The sequence below is a fragment of the Culex pipiens genome, chromosome 3, assembly GCF_016801865.2.
Source record: "Culex pipiens pallens isolate TS chromosome 3, TS_CPP_V2, whole genome shotgun sequence".
Classification (NCBI taxonomy): domain Eukaryota; kingdom Metazoa; phylum Arthropoda; class Insecta; order Diptera; family Culicidae; genus Culex; species Culex pipiens.
The window spans coordinates 157,517,377-157,535,714 of NC_068939.1; the positions used below are offsets into that span (position 1 = coordinate 157,517,377).

General features: G+C 37.0%; 1 protein-coding gene across 1 annotated transcript in view; it reads right to left on the reverse strand.

Annotated features, from left to right (window-relative positions):
• Nucleotides 1-18,338, reverse strand: part of LOC120413610 (uncharacterized) — a 68,684-nt gene that overhangs the window by 7,324 nt on the left and 43,022 nt on the right. The window contains exons 4-6 of the mRNA XM_039574517.2: nt 18,036-18,152; nt 17,458-17,904; nt 11,929-12,016 (exon numbers count right to left, since the gene is read on the reverse strand). Coding sequence (XP_039430451.1) covers nt 11,929-12,016; nt 17,458-17,904; nt 18,036-18,152 — 652 coding nt within the window. The remainder of the gene's footprint in view (nt 1-11,928; nt 12,017-17,457; nt 17,905-18,035; nt 18,153-18,338) is intronic.

Below are 18,338 nucleotides of genomic sequence, written 5' to 3' on the forward strand. Positions count from 1 at the left end.
AGCGTGGGTGATAACCGAGGGAAACCCAGTTTTGTTTACTTTGGACGGTGGATTATCAGCGCCGCAGCTTAATCAAATAATCTGATTACGTTTGATGATTGCATTATTAAATGTTTATTTTTATATCATTCAAATAATCAAATCAACGTGAACGTGTTTGAATTTGGATGCAGAACATTATTACTGCAGAAAGAGGCAATTTTGATTACCAATTTGCCAGATGATATCATGTTTGCGGATTCTCATTAGCAAAGTCAATATATATTATCCAATTGAGCAAACAAGTTGATTTGTTAATAATATATTGGCTAGTTTTTATATTATATTTAATATTGTAAAAAAAAACTGAAAACAACAGAAAAAACTGGTTAATTTATACTTTTCAGTGATTTTTTTTGTATTATGCTTTTTTTTTCTTATTTCGAATTAGTATTAAAAAAACTCTAACTATAATCCAACCAAATTCCAGCGAAGCTGCTGCAATCTCATCCAGATAATCATTATTGTTCTCAAATGGTTTCAATCGATTGCAACCCCGTTTTGTTCGAGTGTTGCATGCCGAGCAACATGTTCCCCCTTCGACCGTGTCATCGCCGCGACTCCCATTTCCCAATTTCCACCTTTTCCCTGCCAACTCTCTCTCTCTCTCTCTCTCTCTCTCTCTCTCTCTCTCTCTCTCTCTCTCTCTCTCTCTCTCTCTCTCTCTCTCTGTACTAAACGCCAAAAAAAACAAACAAAAAAACAACCGCTCTGCAAGAACAGATTTTCCCATCCTTTTGTCTTCGACTTTTTGCTTCGCTGGCAAAAGTTGTACCATTCACCTCGCTCGTTTGTTGGAAAATTCACCGGCGGAAAATCCCAAACAAATAGGCAGCAGCAGGATGAACCCCACCCGGGGGGAGGGCGGGAAGACTACGGACTTTTCACCCTCTTTTGTGGGCTATTGTCTCCATCTGGAGGGCGCCGCGCGCGAAAAAGAACCAAGCTCGCCACCGCGAAAGAGTTTTCCGGCTTTTCTATTTTTCGATTTCTTTCCATTTTCGCCCGGTATTGTTCGTATTGTTCTCTCACTTTTCCACTTATTGTTTGTGGGTGTGTGTGAGTGTTTTTGTTTAATTGAGATGCATAAATCTTGATTACGACCTTCGCCCGCAGATACCTTCAAGGTGAAACAATTCCATTCAGGAAGCTCCCAGAAAGCCTCAACGTTATTCGGTTTCTTTTTGTTTGCTTAGCAGCTCCTGGATTTGGGTGGCAGCTTTAATTAAGCAAACATCTTTGCATCGAGGAGGAAAAGAGAAGCAATTCTTTGGACTGAAGTTTTCTGGGTTGGCTTTTGTTTCGCGAACTCAAATTGTGTTGGAGTTTGTTAATGGAAAAGTATAAGAAACACTTTTTTAATATGTTCAATTTGGTTTAGATATTTAGTAAAACGTGTAAAACGATAAAAATTTAAATCAGTTCTGTTAAGAACAATGATGACTCAATACAACTTACTTGTATCTTCAAAATTAACAAAATCTCAACAACTTCTCTAATATCCGCATTTTTTTTGAGTTAAACATACAAGAAATGTGAAAATGATTCTATGACCAAAATTTTGTTCTATCTGTTAAAAACAAATTATGTCACCAATCTTAGGTACATATGCCTATCAAATAAAATTTTGACAAAGAACTTTGTCCTAAGGGCTCTATTTTGGTAAGGTGTCAATCCAGAAAAACGAAAAAGGTCGCGCGTTACGAAAATGTTGCATGCTTGGTACTGGGGAAGGGGTCCGCAACGCAACAAGGCACTGTTGCGTGGAATTTTCCACAAAGTTGCAACAAAAAGCGAATGATGAGGTTTGGGATAACCGGCGCAAAGAGGCGGGGCATCCGTCACCATTTTGAGCCAATATAAACCCCGCTTGATCAGCCCAGGGAAATCATTCTATCGCTGGACGCAGAGAAGTGAACAACAACCTGGACCTGGAAGCAGATGGCCTGGAGGCCCAGAAGCAGTTGGCCAAAAAGCAGCTGGCCTGGAGCAAGAAGCAGCCCAAGCGGAGGCATGCCAGCCGGAATATTCTGGCCACAAGACCCGGAGTGGCCAGAACCCTCAGGGGTGTTCCAATGGAAGGCCATACGAGACTGGACAATATGGGTATCAAACTTCTTGGATTTTGATACTGGTGATGAAAATGGTCATTTTGACAGTATTGGCCACAACCTGGAGTGGCCGGTGCCCTCAAGGAGGTTGTCCAGGGTGGACATTTACCGAACCATACGATTTTGGGCAATATGGGTATCAATATTCATGGTTTTTGATATTGGTAATGAAAATGGTAATTTCGGCCGGTGCTCTAAAGGAAAGTTTTCCCGGGGAGACATTTACTGAACCAACGAGTTTTGGCAATATGGGTATCACAACTCATGGTTATCAATACTGGACATTTCGAAAAAGGTGGCCACAATCTGGAGAGGCCGCTACCTCACGATTGTTCCGATTAGGGGAAAAACATCGAACCATACAGATATCATGGTTTTTGATACGGAGCATGAATAGATATTTAGCGATTACATAAATCCAATAATGTTTTGATTTTATCTGACGCATAATTCAACAAAATGGCTTAATTTTAGAAGCTTTTCTGCTAAGCTCTTTGTCATACTGGTCATGTGTAACATAACCACCTGCACCTTTTTTAAATTATTCTCAAAAACAATTATAATTATTATTCAATTATTGGTTCATCTTAATAAGATCTGTTATAATTATAAAAACAATAAGGCCGTTGCAAATATTGTTCAAGGATCATGTACCCCCCTCCCGCCCCCTTCAAAGTTGGCCCAAAAAATCAGGGGGCATACCAATATTTTTTTTCAAAAGCCTCAAAATTTTTACAGAATAAAAAGTCTGCATTTTGCATTTTTCTGGATTATTAAAATCATACTTATCATATTTGGGTTAGGTTAAACATATTTTGTTGATTTTTGTTGTTTTCAGAATAAGTACACGGAAAAAAATATTTGGTGATTTATTAATTAACCTTTTTTCACAACAAATCAATCTCCCATTTTTTTTATTCTGTTTATATGTGTTAGGGGACAAACCCCAGCATTTTTCAAGGCATTCAGAAGTATGGACCAAAATTTTTCCGACGATTTTTTTCTCAAGTCGCTGTATCTCAGCAACCAGAGGTCTAATTTTCAATGTCTCTTAGACAATTTTACAGCAAATTTTCCGAACTTTTCGAACAAAATATTTTCACGAATGGACTTTCATGGACACTATTTTCAAAAGATAATAAAACCGGTATTCATCGGACAAAATTTAACATTGAATTGCTATGTTTTGAAAACGGTGCAATTAATCAATAAAATTTTGAAGTACTTTTGGATTTAAAATTCGATTTTACATTAAAAAATGAGGTTAAAAAAAATAAGTACAAGATTTCATTTTGAGCATGAGCATGAGCATGAGAGACCACCCATGGTTGTCCTTCTCCGTTGCTGAACAGGACCGTAATATCCTATCAATACAACCGACCATACGCTTGAACAATCTAATGGTGTTTCCCTTATCAACAGCATGTATGAATGCGTTGAAAAGATAAAACATCAAGATCATTAAAACTAGATCTGAAGCAAATAGGTAACAGTCATTGGCCACCAACGGCGCCCGCCATGTCAGTTTGTAGATCTCGGGGGATTGGGACGGGAATGTTAGTTAGCACAGGTTGCTACCAAGGGTGGGTTCTATACGATATCCACACCCCCACGTGTGCCGGAAAACTACTTCTACTTGGGATTTTGTTAGTGGGTAAGGGTAATGGCCAGGATTCAACATAGAGGATGATGATGCGACCCAATAATCAATAAATTTTGTTTAATAGTGTGATGTATTATGCATTCTCAAGGCAAACAGTCGGAGTTTGCGGATGAGATTATTCCCGGTTATTTGGTGTTGAGTTTAGCATAAATGATTCAATCTTAGACAGCCGGCTGTGGAAAGATAAAACCAAATAAAAAGCGAAAACGCGAAACCGCCCGGACCGAAAAACACACACAATCGAAAACGGCAACGAAAATCCTGCGTGATGACCGCGACGCGCACCGTTCAAATCCTCCAAAGCAACTGTCAAACAATCGCGAAATCACCCGGGTCGAAATACACACACAATCGGGGGGAAAACAAAGAAGGAAACGGCAGCGAAAATCCTGCGTGATAACCGCGACGCGCACTGTTCAAATCCTCCAAAGCAACTGTCAAACAATCGCGAAATCACCCGGGTCGAAATACACACACAATCGGGGGGAAAACAAAGACGGAAACGGCAGCGAAAATCCTGCGTGATAACCGCGACGCGCACTGTTCAAATCCTCCAAAGCAACTGTCAAACAATCGCGAAATCACCCGGGTCGAAATACACACACAATCGGGGGAAAAACAAAGACGGAAACGGCAGCGAAAATCCTGCGTGATAACCGCGACGCGCACTGTTCAAATCCTCCAAAGCAACTGTCAAACAATCGCGAAATCACCCGGGTCGAAATACACACACAATCGGGGGGAAAACAAAGACGGAAACGGCAACGAAAATCCTGCGTGATAACCGCGACGCGCACTGTTCAAATCCTCCAAAGCAACTGTCAAACAATCGCGAAATCACCCGGGTCGAAATACACACACAATCGGGGGAAAAACAAAGACGGAAACGGCAGCGAAAATCCTGCGTGATAACCGCGACGCGCACTGTTCAAATCCTCCAAAGCAACTGTCAAACAATCGCGAAATCACCCGGGTCGAAATACACACACAATCGGGGGGAAAACAAAGACGGAAACGGCAACGAAAATCCTGCGTGATAACCGCGACGCGCACTGTTCAAATCCTCCAAAGCAACTGTCAAACAATCGCGAAATCACCCGGGTCGAAATACACACACAATCGGGGGGAAAACAAAGACGGAAACGGCAGCGAAAATCCTGCGTGATAACCGCGACGCGCACTGTTCAAATCCTCCAAAGCAACTGTCAAACAATCGCGAAATCACCCGGGTCGAAATACACACACAATCGGGGGGAAAACAAAGACGGAAACGGCAACGAAAATCCTGCGTGATAACCGCGACGCGCACTGTTCAAATCCTCCAAAGCAACTGTCAAACAATCGCGAAATCACCCGGGTCGAAATACACACACAATCGGGGGGAAAACAAAGACGGAAACGGCAACGAAAATCCTGCGTGATAACCGCGACGCGCACTGTTCAAATCCTCCAAAGCAACTCAAATAAGTACAAGACAAGATTTCATTTTTTAATAAAAATCAGTATTTATATAAAACGGTTAAATTTTGGTCCATACTTCTGAATGGCAAAAAATGCGTGTTTTGTCCTCTAAAATATAAAAAAATAATGCAAAAAATCAAAGAAACGGATTTTGGAAAGTTGATTTTTTGTGAAAAAAGTTAATTAAAAAATCTAATTTTTTACCGCGTACCAATTTTTTTCTAAATAGTCCGAAAATTTGTTGAAAATCGTTATGATCTTGGCTTTGATTAATATTTTGCATCAAAATTGTTAATAACAGTGACTCTAATGGTTAAAATAAGTTTAAAGGTCAATTAATAGCTTGACTGCATGTAAAAAATCATACAACTACAATTGTAGATTTTTTTCTTATTTTATAAGATTAAATCGTAAAATAAATTAAAAAATGATCTGATTTTTTTTTAACATGTCATACTGGTTCCCGCTCATGAATAAAATAGTAAAACTTTTAAGTTTTTCCTGCAAAATATAACTTCTCGTTATACTTCAAACAATTTATCAAATATTTGGAGCAAGTTTTTAAATATTTTTTTGGCATTTCTCATACGATAAAAATTAGTTTATCGATCATTTATTTTATGATTAATTGTACCACATGGTTTTTGGGTTTATGATTGATTTTAGCTCAATTTTTACGTGATTTTAATTATATGTACGGTAAATTAACAGTACCCCACAAGCAGTCTTCCATTTTTCAAATTTAACCCTCCTATTGTTGCCTATTGTTGCACCAGTGCTCCATAAGTATTTAACTTCAAATTGTTATTTCTTGAATAGAAGGTATTAAACGAATTGAAGTAATTCTTCTTGCAGAAACCTATTTGAAATATTTAATGATACTGCATAATTCAATTTTCATCTCATTTGATCATAGTAAACAAAAACGTAAAAAATCACGCTTTTGTTAAAGTTTATTTTCATTACACTAGATCTAATTCCAGATGGTTTTTATAAATAGCCCGCATAAAAAAGTACCATATAAAAACTTTTTTTCATATGGTAATTGAACTTTAAACTATATTGTTACTACCATTTCCAAAAATGTTTGACTACTATTTTAAAAATGGTATTTATATGGTTGGCATGAATTTTTACTATCTCACAAATGGTTTAACCATCTGGCATAAGGGTGGTTAGCAATGGTAACCTTAAAAAACTCAGTACTATTTTCGTCAAAAAACTGTTTGTTGTATGGTAAATAAATGGTTTAAGTACTATTTGGCAAAAAGTAACCTTAAATCAAACAGTTCACAAATAGTTTAATATAGTTAAATTTTTATTTTGGGAAATTGAAAAAACGATTTCACAAATAGTTACCATTTCTCAAAGTGTCATTGTATGATCCAATATGGTAATCAAATGGTAATTTTTTATCCGGGAGTACATTCATTTGCAATAACTACATTTACATTTTTATTAAATCAAATAATTTCATAACCAAAGCATATTCTGGAATAATTATGAACAATTCATCCGAATTACATATTCAGAACGAAATAAAACTAATTGTATGTCCTATTTTATGGCCTCATTTTACTAGAAATAAAAGGTTTTATCAATATTTAAAATCTGTAATGTTTCATATCAACGATGTGGAACTCAATCATTTATTAGCAAGAAAATAAGAAAAAATAATAATTTGACAAAACTGCTTAGTTAATGTTGTATTCAATAAATATTTGGGAAGTACCGCTGAAAAAAAAATTGTAATTTAATTATTACATTACCTTAAAAGCACTTTAAAAAGATTAATGTTGTTGTACATCCAGATAAATGAAAGCCAGAAAATTTAAAATATTTTATTTTGATTTACATTATTTTTTTGTTAAGATACTATCTAAAAAGTTTGGTAACTTGAGACTAAGTCAATTGCTTTTGAGTAGAAAAGAAGCAAATTTGACACAAATTTCCAAATATCTGTTACTTTTTAATGTGAAACTGATCAGGCTGATCAGGTTATCACAAGACAGTTATTAGTGATTTTTTGGCAAAGCTTGGTAAAATTGTACGTTCATGGAAACTTCACAGAAAACCTTTAATTTGATATAAAAGTGAAAAAAATGTACTTTTTAAAGTATTGCACCAGATTAGCTTAAAATCATCGATTTTCATCGATTATTTTTGACAAACATAACAATTCGTTGTTATTATTTGATTGTCCAATGATTGATGAAGTATCAACCCGATTAGCTTAGTTTTTTTAATAACAGCAATTTGAAAATATCTTATTTTTATTTTGCCAAAAAAAAAACATCAGGAACAAGGGAAGTTTTCTTCAGTTTCTGTTCTTCTGTTCTGTTCTGTATTTCCCATTTTTACATATTATTTCAAGTGAAATTATTCAAAAAGTTGTTTTGTTTTATTCGACCAACCAAATATTTAACCGTTCAAAATTGTTTTTTTTTATGTTTTTTGCTGGGTGCTGAAAAGACAGAATGTGTAACGTGATTTTCGAATGCTCCCCACTGCTCCTCACTAATACATCTGCACTACAGCTGTAAACATAAACAAAGTGGAAGGCTATGTTCAAGCTCAAGCGTGACATATTTTTTGCTGCGGAAATGACTTGTTTTGGTTTTTTTTTAATCTGTTCATGTTTAAATTTTCGTTGAAAAATTAAGGGCTTCGCACTTTTTATGTTCGTAGACTAATCGATGGGCGGCCAAAAGAGGCCTTTTTTGATTTCCACGTGATTTCCACGAAATATTGCGTCAGAAGAGGGTGGAATTTTGTGAATCAGAAGAAAAACCGAATCGAAGTTCCGAGATTGTGTATCTTTGAAGCGCAGTAATAATGTTGGAGTAAGATTATTCAATATTATTTGGCATGTGCCATTCATTAGGGTGCGCCAAAATGACAAAAGTTGAGCTATTCCGGATAGGCGGGCAAAAAACCATAGTTTGGCATCCACAGAAGCTCTCCTGAAAGTTTCAACCAATTTGGTTAAGAATTCGAGGTGCCCAATCGATTTGAAATTTGTATTGGAATTCGAACCCAAGTGTATGGGGAAAACGACAATTTTCATCTTTTGTTGACCCAAAAGTTCAAAATTCAACAAAAATAAAATTCTGTGCTGCACATGCATAGATTTGTATATGAGGAACAACTTTGTAGAACATTGCAGATTGATTTGATCAAAATTGACTTAGTTATAAGCGGATTAAGTGATATGAACGTAATTTCAATTATCCATTCGGTCATGACAAAAAGTCTGTACAAAATGACTTTTGGACGGTCACTTTGATCAGAAATAATTTGACAACTGGTCTGTTTTTGTCAAGTTAGAGTTTGAGGAATGACCGATCGGGGTGGGAATTAGCTTCTTTTTTTGCGCCAGACTTTCTGGCCTCAGGCATTAGTGTGTGCTCAATGTATCTCTCTTCTCTCCACATATTGCGGGAAAAGGTCCAACGGTCGCTGTTCGCCAATGGCTTTCTACAAGTCGTTCTTTGGCATGGTATTGATAATTATAGGCACTGAAGGTTATGTTTCCACGATATGAGGCTAAAGGTTTCAAAGGGGAGAGTATGGTTTTCAGGGTTCACTGAAGTGGCCTAGTCTATGTGCACCTCGTGATGGTGTATTTCTCGATCAATGATTCAAGAGTTTTAAACAATTAAAAAAAAATGTTTTCAAAACGACCGTTTGTAAATTGATTTTTATTGCAAGAATTTATTACATTAAAAACACTTAAAATTAAGTTCTTTTCTTAGTTATGTATCAACCCTCTATAAATGTCTTCGTTGCCGTCGCCGTCATTACTCTGCGGCAACAAGAAGTATACAGCGATGGCCTATGGGTCGAAAGCGCGTTGATGATACGTAATGCACTCTGTATCATCACCACGATACAGTTCCTCTTTTAAGAACTCTGCTAGCGAATTAGAATTGGAAACTCGCACAGCGCGACGCAAAAATACCAGCCCGAGCACTCCCACTCTTTACAGACGATGACCGCGGTGACCTCCCTCTCGACGGGTCGAATTGGACGGGATCCGCGGCACGTCCTCGATGCGGCCAATCTTCATCGGTGAACGGGCCTGGGCACGGAGCGCTGACTGGGCACCCGGTACCGGGGTTTTGGTGCGGTTTCCGCCGGTGGCACGCAGCTTAATGTGCAGCGCGGTGATTCCCAGCGACTTGCACTTTTCGGCGACGTCCTGAGCGGCCAGGCCTCGTCACGATCGACCGCCAGGTTATTCATAAGCATGTGTTGTGTACCTGTTAAATCAAAGTTATTAATGTTGTTGAAAACCATCTTGTAAATTTCAAAAAATTAGGCCGACATACCGATTGGTTGGTTTCCGTGTCCATTTTTGGCTTGTCGATTACCAACGGCAAGAACTGCCGAATCGACCACCTAACTCACGAGTTACTATTAACCGCAAACACGGCAGGAATCCTAAAAATCTGGCGCAGAAAAGATGCCGATTCCCACCGGTCGGTCATTTCTCAAGCACCAAAACAGACCAGTTGTCAAATTATTTCTGATCAAAGTGACCATCCAAAAGTCTTTTTGTACAGACTTTTTGTCATGACCGAATGGATAATTGAAATTACGTTTATATCACTTAATCCGCTTATAACTAAGTCAATTTTGATCAAATCAATCTGCAATGTTCTACAAAGTTGTTCCAAATATACAAATCTATGCATGTGCAGCACAGAAATTTTTTTGGTTGAATTTTGAACCAGTGGGAGAACAAAAGGTAAAAATAGTCGTTTTCCCCATACATTTGGGTTCGAAATTCTATACAAATTTCAAATCGATTGGGCACCTCGAATTCTTAACCAAATTGGCTGAAACTTTCAGGAGAGCTTCTGTGGATGCCAAACTATGGTTTTTTGCCCGCCTATCCGGAATAGCTCAACTTTTGCCATTTTGACCCACCCTAGCCATTCATTGATAATTCGCCGCTAATATTTCACAAAGCGTCATAAACGTAGGTTTTGCGTAAGACATAGCGCTTATTGAAATGCTAGCGACGAATTTACCCAATCCCGATTTCTACCCTCTTTTTAAGATTTGTTTACTTCGAATACCGCAAAAGCTCGACACCAGCGACATAATAAATTATAGATCGATTACAATACTTGCCACTTCTTGGTATCATTTTGCGAACAGTAAATTGGTTCCACTTTGACATTTCTAAATTGAGGCCGCTTTGCGAACAACTATTCTGCACCCAGGTTTTTTGGATCAAAAAAGTCCATTATTTGCAAAACCTTAAATTGCATTTAATTTCATCCACGAGTATCGATGGGTTAATTTAGCCGATTGGTCCCATTCATCAAACTTGAACCATACCTCTATTGGTCCAAAGTCCTCCGGTACGAGTGCTTGTCGTACCCCCGCCGTCCATACCCATACCCATCCCCTCCATGGTGATAGTCATCGTGGTCATGATCGTAATGGTAGTGGTAGTACTTCCGCCCATTTGAACTCCCGCCCTTCCCGGGCTTCAACTTTTTATCCCCATCCGAGGGCGGATGAATCAACTGAATCCGATCCGTGTTGTCCCCATTGGCCCCGTTTTGCTTGGGCTTCTTTTTCTTCTGCTTATCCCCAGCCTGATTGGACGCCCTCAGCAGAGCGGTGGCCACTCCGTACGTCCGGATCAGCGTTTGCAGGTTTCGATCGAAGGACGATGTTCCGTTCTTCTTCTTCTTGTCCACTGAAGGTGGGTTGTAGGCGTAAATGTCGTCCTCGCACGGTTCTTCCCCGCTGGTGAACCGATCCCGGTCGTAATCGTACTCGATGACCGGTTTGATGTGCGTTTTTCGGTTGTACGGCTTGAAGCCGGAACCGGTCGGTTGGGGACTGGTGTTGAAGTTGGTCAGCGTGTCCGGGTCACCTGAGAGGAGGAGGTCGCTTAATATTCCTTTTTTTTATTGGCACGTAGACACATGGGTCGATCGATGAGGTGCTTTTTGACCCCAGCTGTGGCTTGTTTTCGTTCTATACTCCGTCATGAGGGTGCTCTTGGTGCTGGATGTTTCGAAGTGTACTCTACCAATTTACCTATGTTTTAAATGAAACGGTGGGTGAAGTGAGTTTAAAAAAAAATCTCCAAAACTTAGTGACTATTAAATCAGGCGAAAAGTTGAAGCATAATTTCAAAATCCCTTATATTTGTGAAACCTGCAACATAGAACATATACAAACTATGAAACAAATAAATGTCGTTTTGTCAGCCACAAGGCCGACAATCGGAAGCCATGATGCAGTTTAATGAAAAACCCATTCAAAACTATCGTCCCGCAATCATGTTTTGTGCAACCGCAAATACAGCATCGATTTGCTGCTATACAATCCGCGAGCGATTCCGTGGTCGATGAATGGTGCGGTTTGTCGTTCAGTGATATTGCGCAAACCGGAGGGAAACAGACGGAAAATTTGTAGCAGCTTTTTACACACAGTTTCAGTCAAATGTGAATGTTACAAATTTGCACCGATTTGTTTTTCAAAGTAGGATTTTCTTTCCATAAATATGAAAAAACAATGCGTTAGTAAAATAAAACAAACAACAAAAAACAAAATGAAAAAACAACCAACATGCTTTCTACTGTAACATATTGAACAGGAAAAATTGCAGAGCTCTAAAACACTCACCATAATTGGTTGGCTGGTGGTAGAATTGGTTCGGGGACGTCGATGCGGTGGCGTAGAGGGGAGATGCGGCCGTCGGTACCACAGGATACTGGAAAGAGTAGAGTTGAAATTATGAAGAGTTGTTCAACACGTACTTGCTAAGAAAGGTCCTTTTTGTTGCTCTCTAGATCTTCAAAAAAAAAATAGTTTAGACATTTACTGTTGAATTCTTTTTCTAAAGAAAAATACAGACCAAAATAAAAAAAAAATACAAAAAAAATATCAAAACTAAAGGGTTGATATGAGCACAAAATTAAAGTTCTTTTTAATCTGTTTTCAGGGTACACTCAACCCCCGGTGGTTGGTCACTTTTTCGTTTGACACTTTTTTAGTTTGTACCCCGTTGGTTGGTCAAAGTCAAACTAAAAAGTGACGAACTGTCACTTTTTACACGGCGCTTACGCACACTATCAAAACAAACGTATGGTAGTGTGTGTGAACTCCGTGTAAAAGGGGTGTCAAACTAAATCGTGACCCCGTTCGTTTGACAACAGTTGGTGTCAAACCATCGTGGTTTGAGTGTATTCAAAAAATACATTTCCAACTATAAACGAAACAAATTTGAATAAAAAATTAATTGCCGAGATATAGCTATTTAAATTGAGCAGTTTCAAAAAAAAAATGGTAAAGACTTGTTAAACTGGTTCCGTGTGCATGACGAAGGCCGACTTTAATTTTTTTATTTTGAAGATAAAAATATTTTTAATTTTTTTTTAAATCGTCAGTTTTAAATTTTTTTATTTTTAGAAAGCTAAATTAAAAATCGGGCCTAGTCGTTCACACGGGATATGTCTTGAGAGTTTTCACCTCAAGTTTCATCCAATTTGGTTAATCTCATCTCGAGATATCGTGGCACCCGTAAAGCACCTCTGTGTTTAGAGAAAAATGCTCACAATGTTTGACAGTTCACTTTGCGCATGGTAAAATTTCAAATTTAAATCGGGTTTTACTTAGTTTTATTATAAAATATCTGGATGAAAAATTCAGAAGTTATTGTAAATTTTCTTTTAAGTGGATTTAATAAATTTTCTGTAAAATGAAATTTTGTAGTTTTCTACATGTATGTAACCCCTTAAACTTCATGGTATAATACTGACATGTGGATGAAAAAAAAAAGTTTTTCGCAATTCCGTCGTGAAGCTATTTTCTTTTCCTGTCATTCTTAAACGAAGAAAAAGCCTACTTTTCTGTACCAAAAATAACAGAATCGAATAGTAGCCCTTTTCAAAACAAATCCTCTTTTCGCAACTTGTTGCATAAACTACTATTAAAATGCATCTTACACCAGCCCAGTTGTTTGCAATCATTGGGTTTGAATTTTTGCTACAAATAAAAAAACAAAAAACAAAAATCAAAAACTGACGAATGTATGAAAAACACGCGAAAATAATTTTATCTTTTGTTAAATCATATTTTTCGAAAATCAGCCATTGTCAGGCACACAGGATTGGTTAAATGAGTCTTCATCAACATTTTTAGCCGATGTGGTGAAATTAGTGTTGAGATATAGTTGTACCCGTTTTTTGAAACTGCTAACTTCAAATATCTCAGCAATATTACAACCAAATGTCTTCAAATTTATTTTCTTAATAGTTGAATATGTTTTTTTAAATGTATTAAAATAGATTTTTGAGGGAAGTTTAAATGTGTGATCAACCTTAGACATCTTCATCTTAACAAAATTGTATGTTTTCTAATTTTTGAAAGTAGTGTTCATCCTTGTCTACACAGCAAAAAAAAAGTGTAATTTTGAAATGTTGAAAATTTGGTTGCTTGAATATTACCTCCTTTTTGAGTAATATTACATGTAAAAATGTGAACCTGAGGAATATTCATCAGAAACTGATGAAAATTCATCATTTTCTGATGTAATATTACACATTATTTTTGGCACAAAATCTGTCATCATTTCCTGATGAATATTACCATCATTTTTTTTTCTGTGTATCTTTGATAAAGTATGTTCAAAATTCTAGAAAATTTCTTAACGATTTGCTTTTTGGACATTGTGGATCTGACCTTTGGTTGCTGAGACATGGCTCAGCGAAGAATGAAGATACAAAAAAAAAAAATCAGATATTCCAAAGTTCTACTCAATTGACCCTCAATCTTCAATCGATGATATCTTGGAAACCATTGATCATATTTTCAGTTTTTCAAAAGTGAAACTTTTGTTAAATTTTATGAAGAATGAAGTTTTATGAAGATATTCTCTGATTTTTTTAAAGAAAAAAATAGTTCCAGATTTTAACAATTTTTTGTTTGCATTTTTGATACTTTAAAAAACATCTTTTTTTGTGATGCAAAGTTATAAGGCTGGTACAAATTTTATTTAAAGTTTTTGTCTCCCCCCCCCCTTTATATTTATATTTTTTTTGCCCCCCCCCCCCCTCGACTCCGTCCAGAGCCGAGAGATACAAACTTTTAAATATATTAGCATCGGCCTAATGGGATATTTATTTTATAATGGATCTTCTTTTTCGGTCCTTCTCGACGGAGAAAGTTTCATATAAACTAAAATGAACAAAATAAACAAAACATTCAATCGGGAAAGTTGAAATTGACTTACTACAGCTTAAATCTAGATTAAATTTTCAAAAGGTCCTATCTGCATAGGAAACCCATGAGGGATAGGTTGTTTTGAAAATTTAATCTAGAAATCATTGTTTTCTGTTAACATGAATTGTCAACTTTTGTAAACATGTTCAATTTAAGCCGAAATATGAATATTATATGTTTTTAAATATGTTTCATATAAACCTTGCTCATTTTTTAAAACAACCATTGGTTATGTGTGAAATTGCTATAAACAATTGTTTAGATGGATAAGAAAAATATTGCTCACGAATAGAAAGGGTGAATTTAATGGTTCTCAGTAAAGATGGGCAACACCACTGTCAAGATTTCTTTCGAACCTAAACGTTGGAATAGTTGAATGAGGAGCACTCAAACTTTAATCTTGGAATTTGGAGAAAATTGCGTATACTTAATGATATTTTATTTTGAGCAAAAATACTTTCATTCTGATTCCATCAATTAAATAAATGCAATTTTAATCAGGTTTAGGGATTGATTTTTATTTTTCAAAGATCTCACGGGATATTTAGTAGTTTTTTGGTAAAATTTTTCAAGTTATTCGTTTTGAAATACTCGAATTTGTATCTTTGCGATTTTGCCATGGAAAGTTTTTAATTAAGTTTAGAAAATAATTCAGTTTTACTTTTAAAGTAATTTCATACTAGGAAACTGAATATATGGGGTTGAACATATTTATATGGTGCTAAAATATTGGCATAAATGCTATCAAGAGTCTCTCAATGAGAAAATTCCATTAGAACCCAAACGAAATATGTCGATTCAGCTCTCCAAATGTTGGAAAATAACACCACTTCAACCTGCCTTTTTTTATTCTAAGGTTTCTAAAAAAGTATTCTTAAGCAAAATTTAGAAAATTCGGCATTATTTTATTTGCATTTCAAAATTTGAAATTTCACGTTAAATTTTCAAAAACAAATTTAATATTATATTTTAAAAAAATATTCAGCCTTGGAATGGTTCTTCTAAAAGACCGGAGTTTCAAAAAGGGGCGCGGCTGTTTTTTTTTGTTTGCCATGGTTCATTCGCTTTTTTTAGTGAACCGACTCTTTGAGCGGTTAGCTCTTTTTTTGTCCAACTCTTGTTCTAAAAATGGGTCAAAACAGTTAATTTTAAATTTCAAGTTCAACAAACAATAATTTAAAAAGTTCATTTTTGGAGAAGTCATTTTGGGTCAAAAACGTGATTTTCATGAAATGTCCCAAAACAACCTTTAAAACAGAATAAATTTTATTGAATAGCAACTGGAAAAATATTAAAAACCGTAAATATCACACTGACTGTTAATTTAAATAGTTAAGAAAGAAAGAATTTATCAAAGCTTTCATTAAATCCACACTAGAAGTCGAAGCCTCGAATAATTGAATCACGTTTTGTTCTATTTTCATCAATAATAATATTTGTTAACATAAAATTTGTTATCAGCTACGGCAAAAATTCCCGCTTAACTAGGTACTTAAAATAAGACAACTTTCTTGGTTTCCATTTTCCAAAGTTTCGGTGTTAGTTTTCCTCAGTTTATGTGAAAAAAGCCTAAACCTAAAAATATGTAAATTAACTTTATTTCTGGCATAAAAAACTGTCAAAATGCAATGATGAAATTTTAACGAAATTAATTTTTCTTTGTTGGTTAATTCCATTAAGAGCGAGTTTTTCACCACTGTGTAACAGGTCGTTTCGAGGTGCTCCGATTTGGATGAAACTTTCAGCGTTTGTTTGTCTATGCATGAGATGAACTCATGCCAAATATGAGCCCTCTACGACAAAGGGAAGTGGGGTAAAACGGGCTTTGAAGTTTGAGGTCAAAAAAACATAAAAAATCTTAAAATTGCTCGCATTTCCGTAAAACTTCATCAATTTCAGCTCTCTTAGATGCATTCGAAAGGTCTTTTAAAGCACTTCAAAATGTGCCATAGACATCCAAGTTAGAAGTATTGGAGTTGTAATTTTGATTGGGAAAATTGCCATTTAGAATGAATTAAAATATTTTTTAACAATTTGTTGGATAAGGGGTAAAACAGGTATTCGCCTACTTGATACAGCATTTGACGTGTTGACCATAGGGTAAATAAAATCTATTTCTTTTTTCAAAAATGTTTTATTTAATTATTTTTTAAATCAAAATTACAACTCCAATACTTCTAACTTGCGTGAAATTGTCCGAGGATTCCGAATATGAGTAAATTGAGACCAAAAAGTGCCGTCTTCTAGGCCTACAGGGCAAAAACTAACGTTGTAAATTGTTTGTTCTAGAAAAATTGAAAAACTATGAGAAAAACTGCGATTGGCCAAAAAGTTAATACCATAGGCTTATAGTGCATGAAATTACCTATCTTTTGACCTATAGGAGTATGGGTGTTGGAGGCTGTTGGAAAAAGATATTAAGGTTTTAAAAAAATCAATTTTTGACAGTAATTTACAAAAGCTAAGAGAAAAAGTCAAACCAATCCTGGTTGTCTATGGCACATTTTGAAGTGCTTCAAAAGACCTTTCGAATGCATCTAAGAGAGTTGGAATTGATGAAGTTTTATGTTTTAAGTTTTATTTTTTTAAGTTTTTTTTATGTTTTTTCGACCTCAAACTTCAAAGCCCGTTTTACCCCACTTCCCTTTGTCGTAGAGGGCTCATATTTGGCATGAGTTCATCTCATGCATAGACAAACAAACGCTGAAAGTTTCATCCAAATCGGAGCACCTCGATACGACCTCTAGAACAAACCGAGCAATATTTACAAATACTGCCTCTTAATCACAATTATTTAAATTAAACTGAAATTTATCAATTTATCCTCCACCAAAAACAGTTTACGCAGCTTTGGCCACGCAGAGTCCCCCCTGGTGGAGGAATTAACCACGAAAACCGTTTGATAAATCCCTGGTCCCAACGAGCAATCACCTGATTAGCCACGACCTGCTGCTGCTGCTGCTGCTGCTGTTGGTGATGGTGCACCTGTCCGATGGCCGCAATCGGCGCCTGATGAACAACCGGGACGGCCTGGTGGTACGTGAAGGTCCCCGCATGTCCAGCAGATTGCTGCTGCTGATAATTATGCTGCTGCTGGGCAGGTTGCGTCAGGGTGTAGTGGAAGGCCGCCGGTTGATGGGCCGCATAAATCGTCGTTCCGGGTTGGATCTGGTGGGCAGGCAGCGTGGCCACGGTCTGGTGGGGGTGGGGCGCCGTACTGATGATTGCGGAGGCCGCCGGCAACTGCACCGTTTGGTGGTGCTGGTACACCTGGTACTGGGGTTGCTGCTGCTGCTGTTGTTGGTGTTGGATTTGATGTTGCTGCGGATAGGCCGCGTACTGGTACTGGGGGTAGGCTGCGGCCGCGGCGTATTGGTACTGCAAAAGTAGCAAAAGCCGATTTGAGAAGTCAACGATATGGTAAGCGGTGATTGATCAGTCTGGACCACCCTACTAAGCTTCCCTGCGGGAACATCAATCGTTCCGACTCAACAACGCAATTTCATTACCTTGGTCAGTCCCGGGACGGCCGCTGCGTACTCGTAATGAGCTGGGGCCGCCGCGGCATAAGTGGCCACCTTCAGGGTGCTTCCCGGGGCCACGTAGTTGATTTTGTGGTAGATGGTCTGCGAATGAGAGTAAAAGTCAATAAGAAGGTGAGTCGATTTCACTGGAATTTGGGATCAACTTTGATGCTTTTGATTCGGTAGAAAATTTGCAAGATATTTCTTTTTCAATCATAAAAACTTTAAGTTTTAGCCAAAATAAAACCCAATCCTCACGTGTACCAGAAAAAAAACATTCTGATTTGA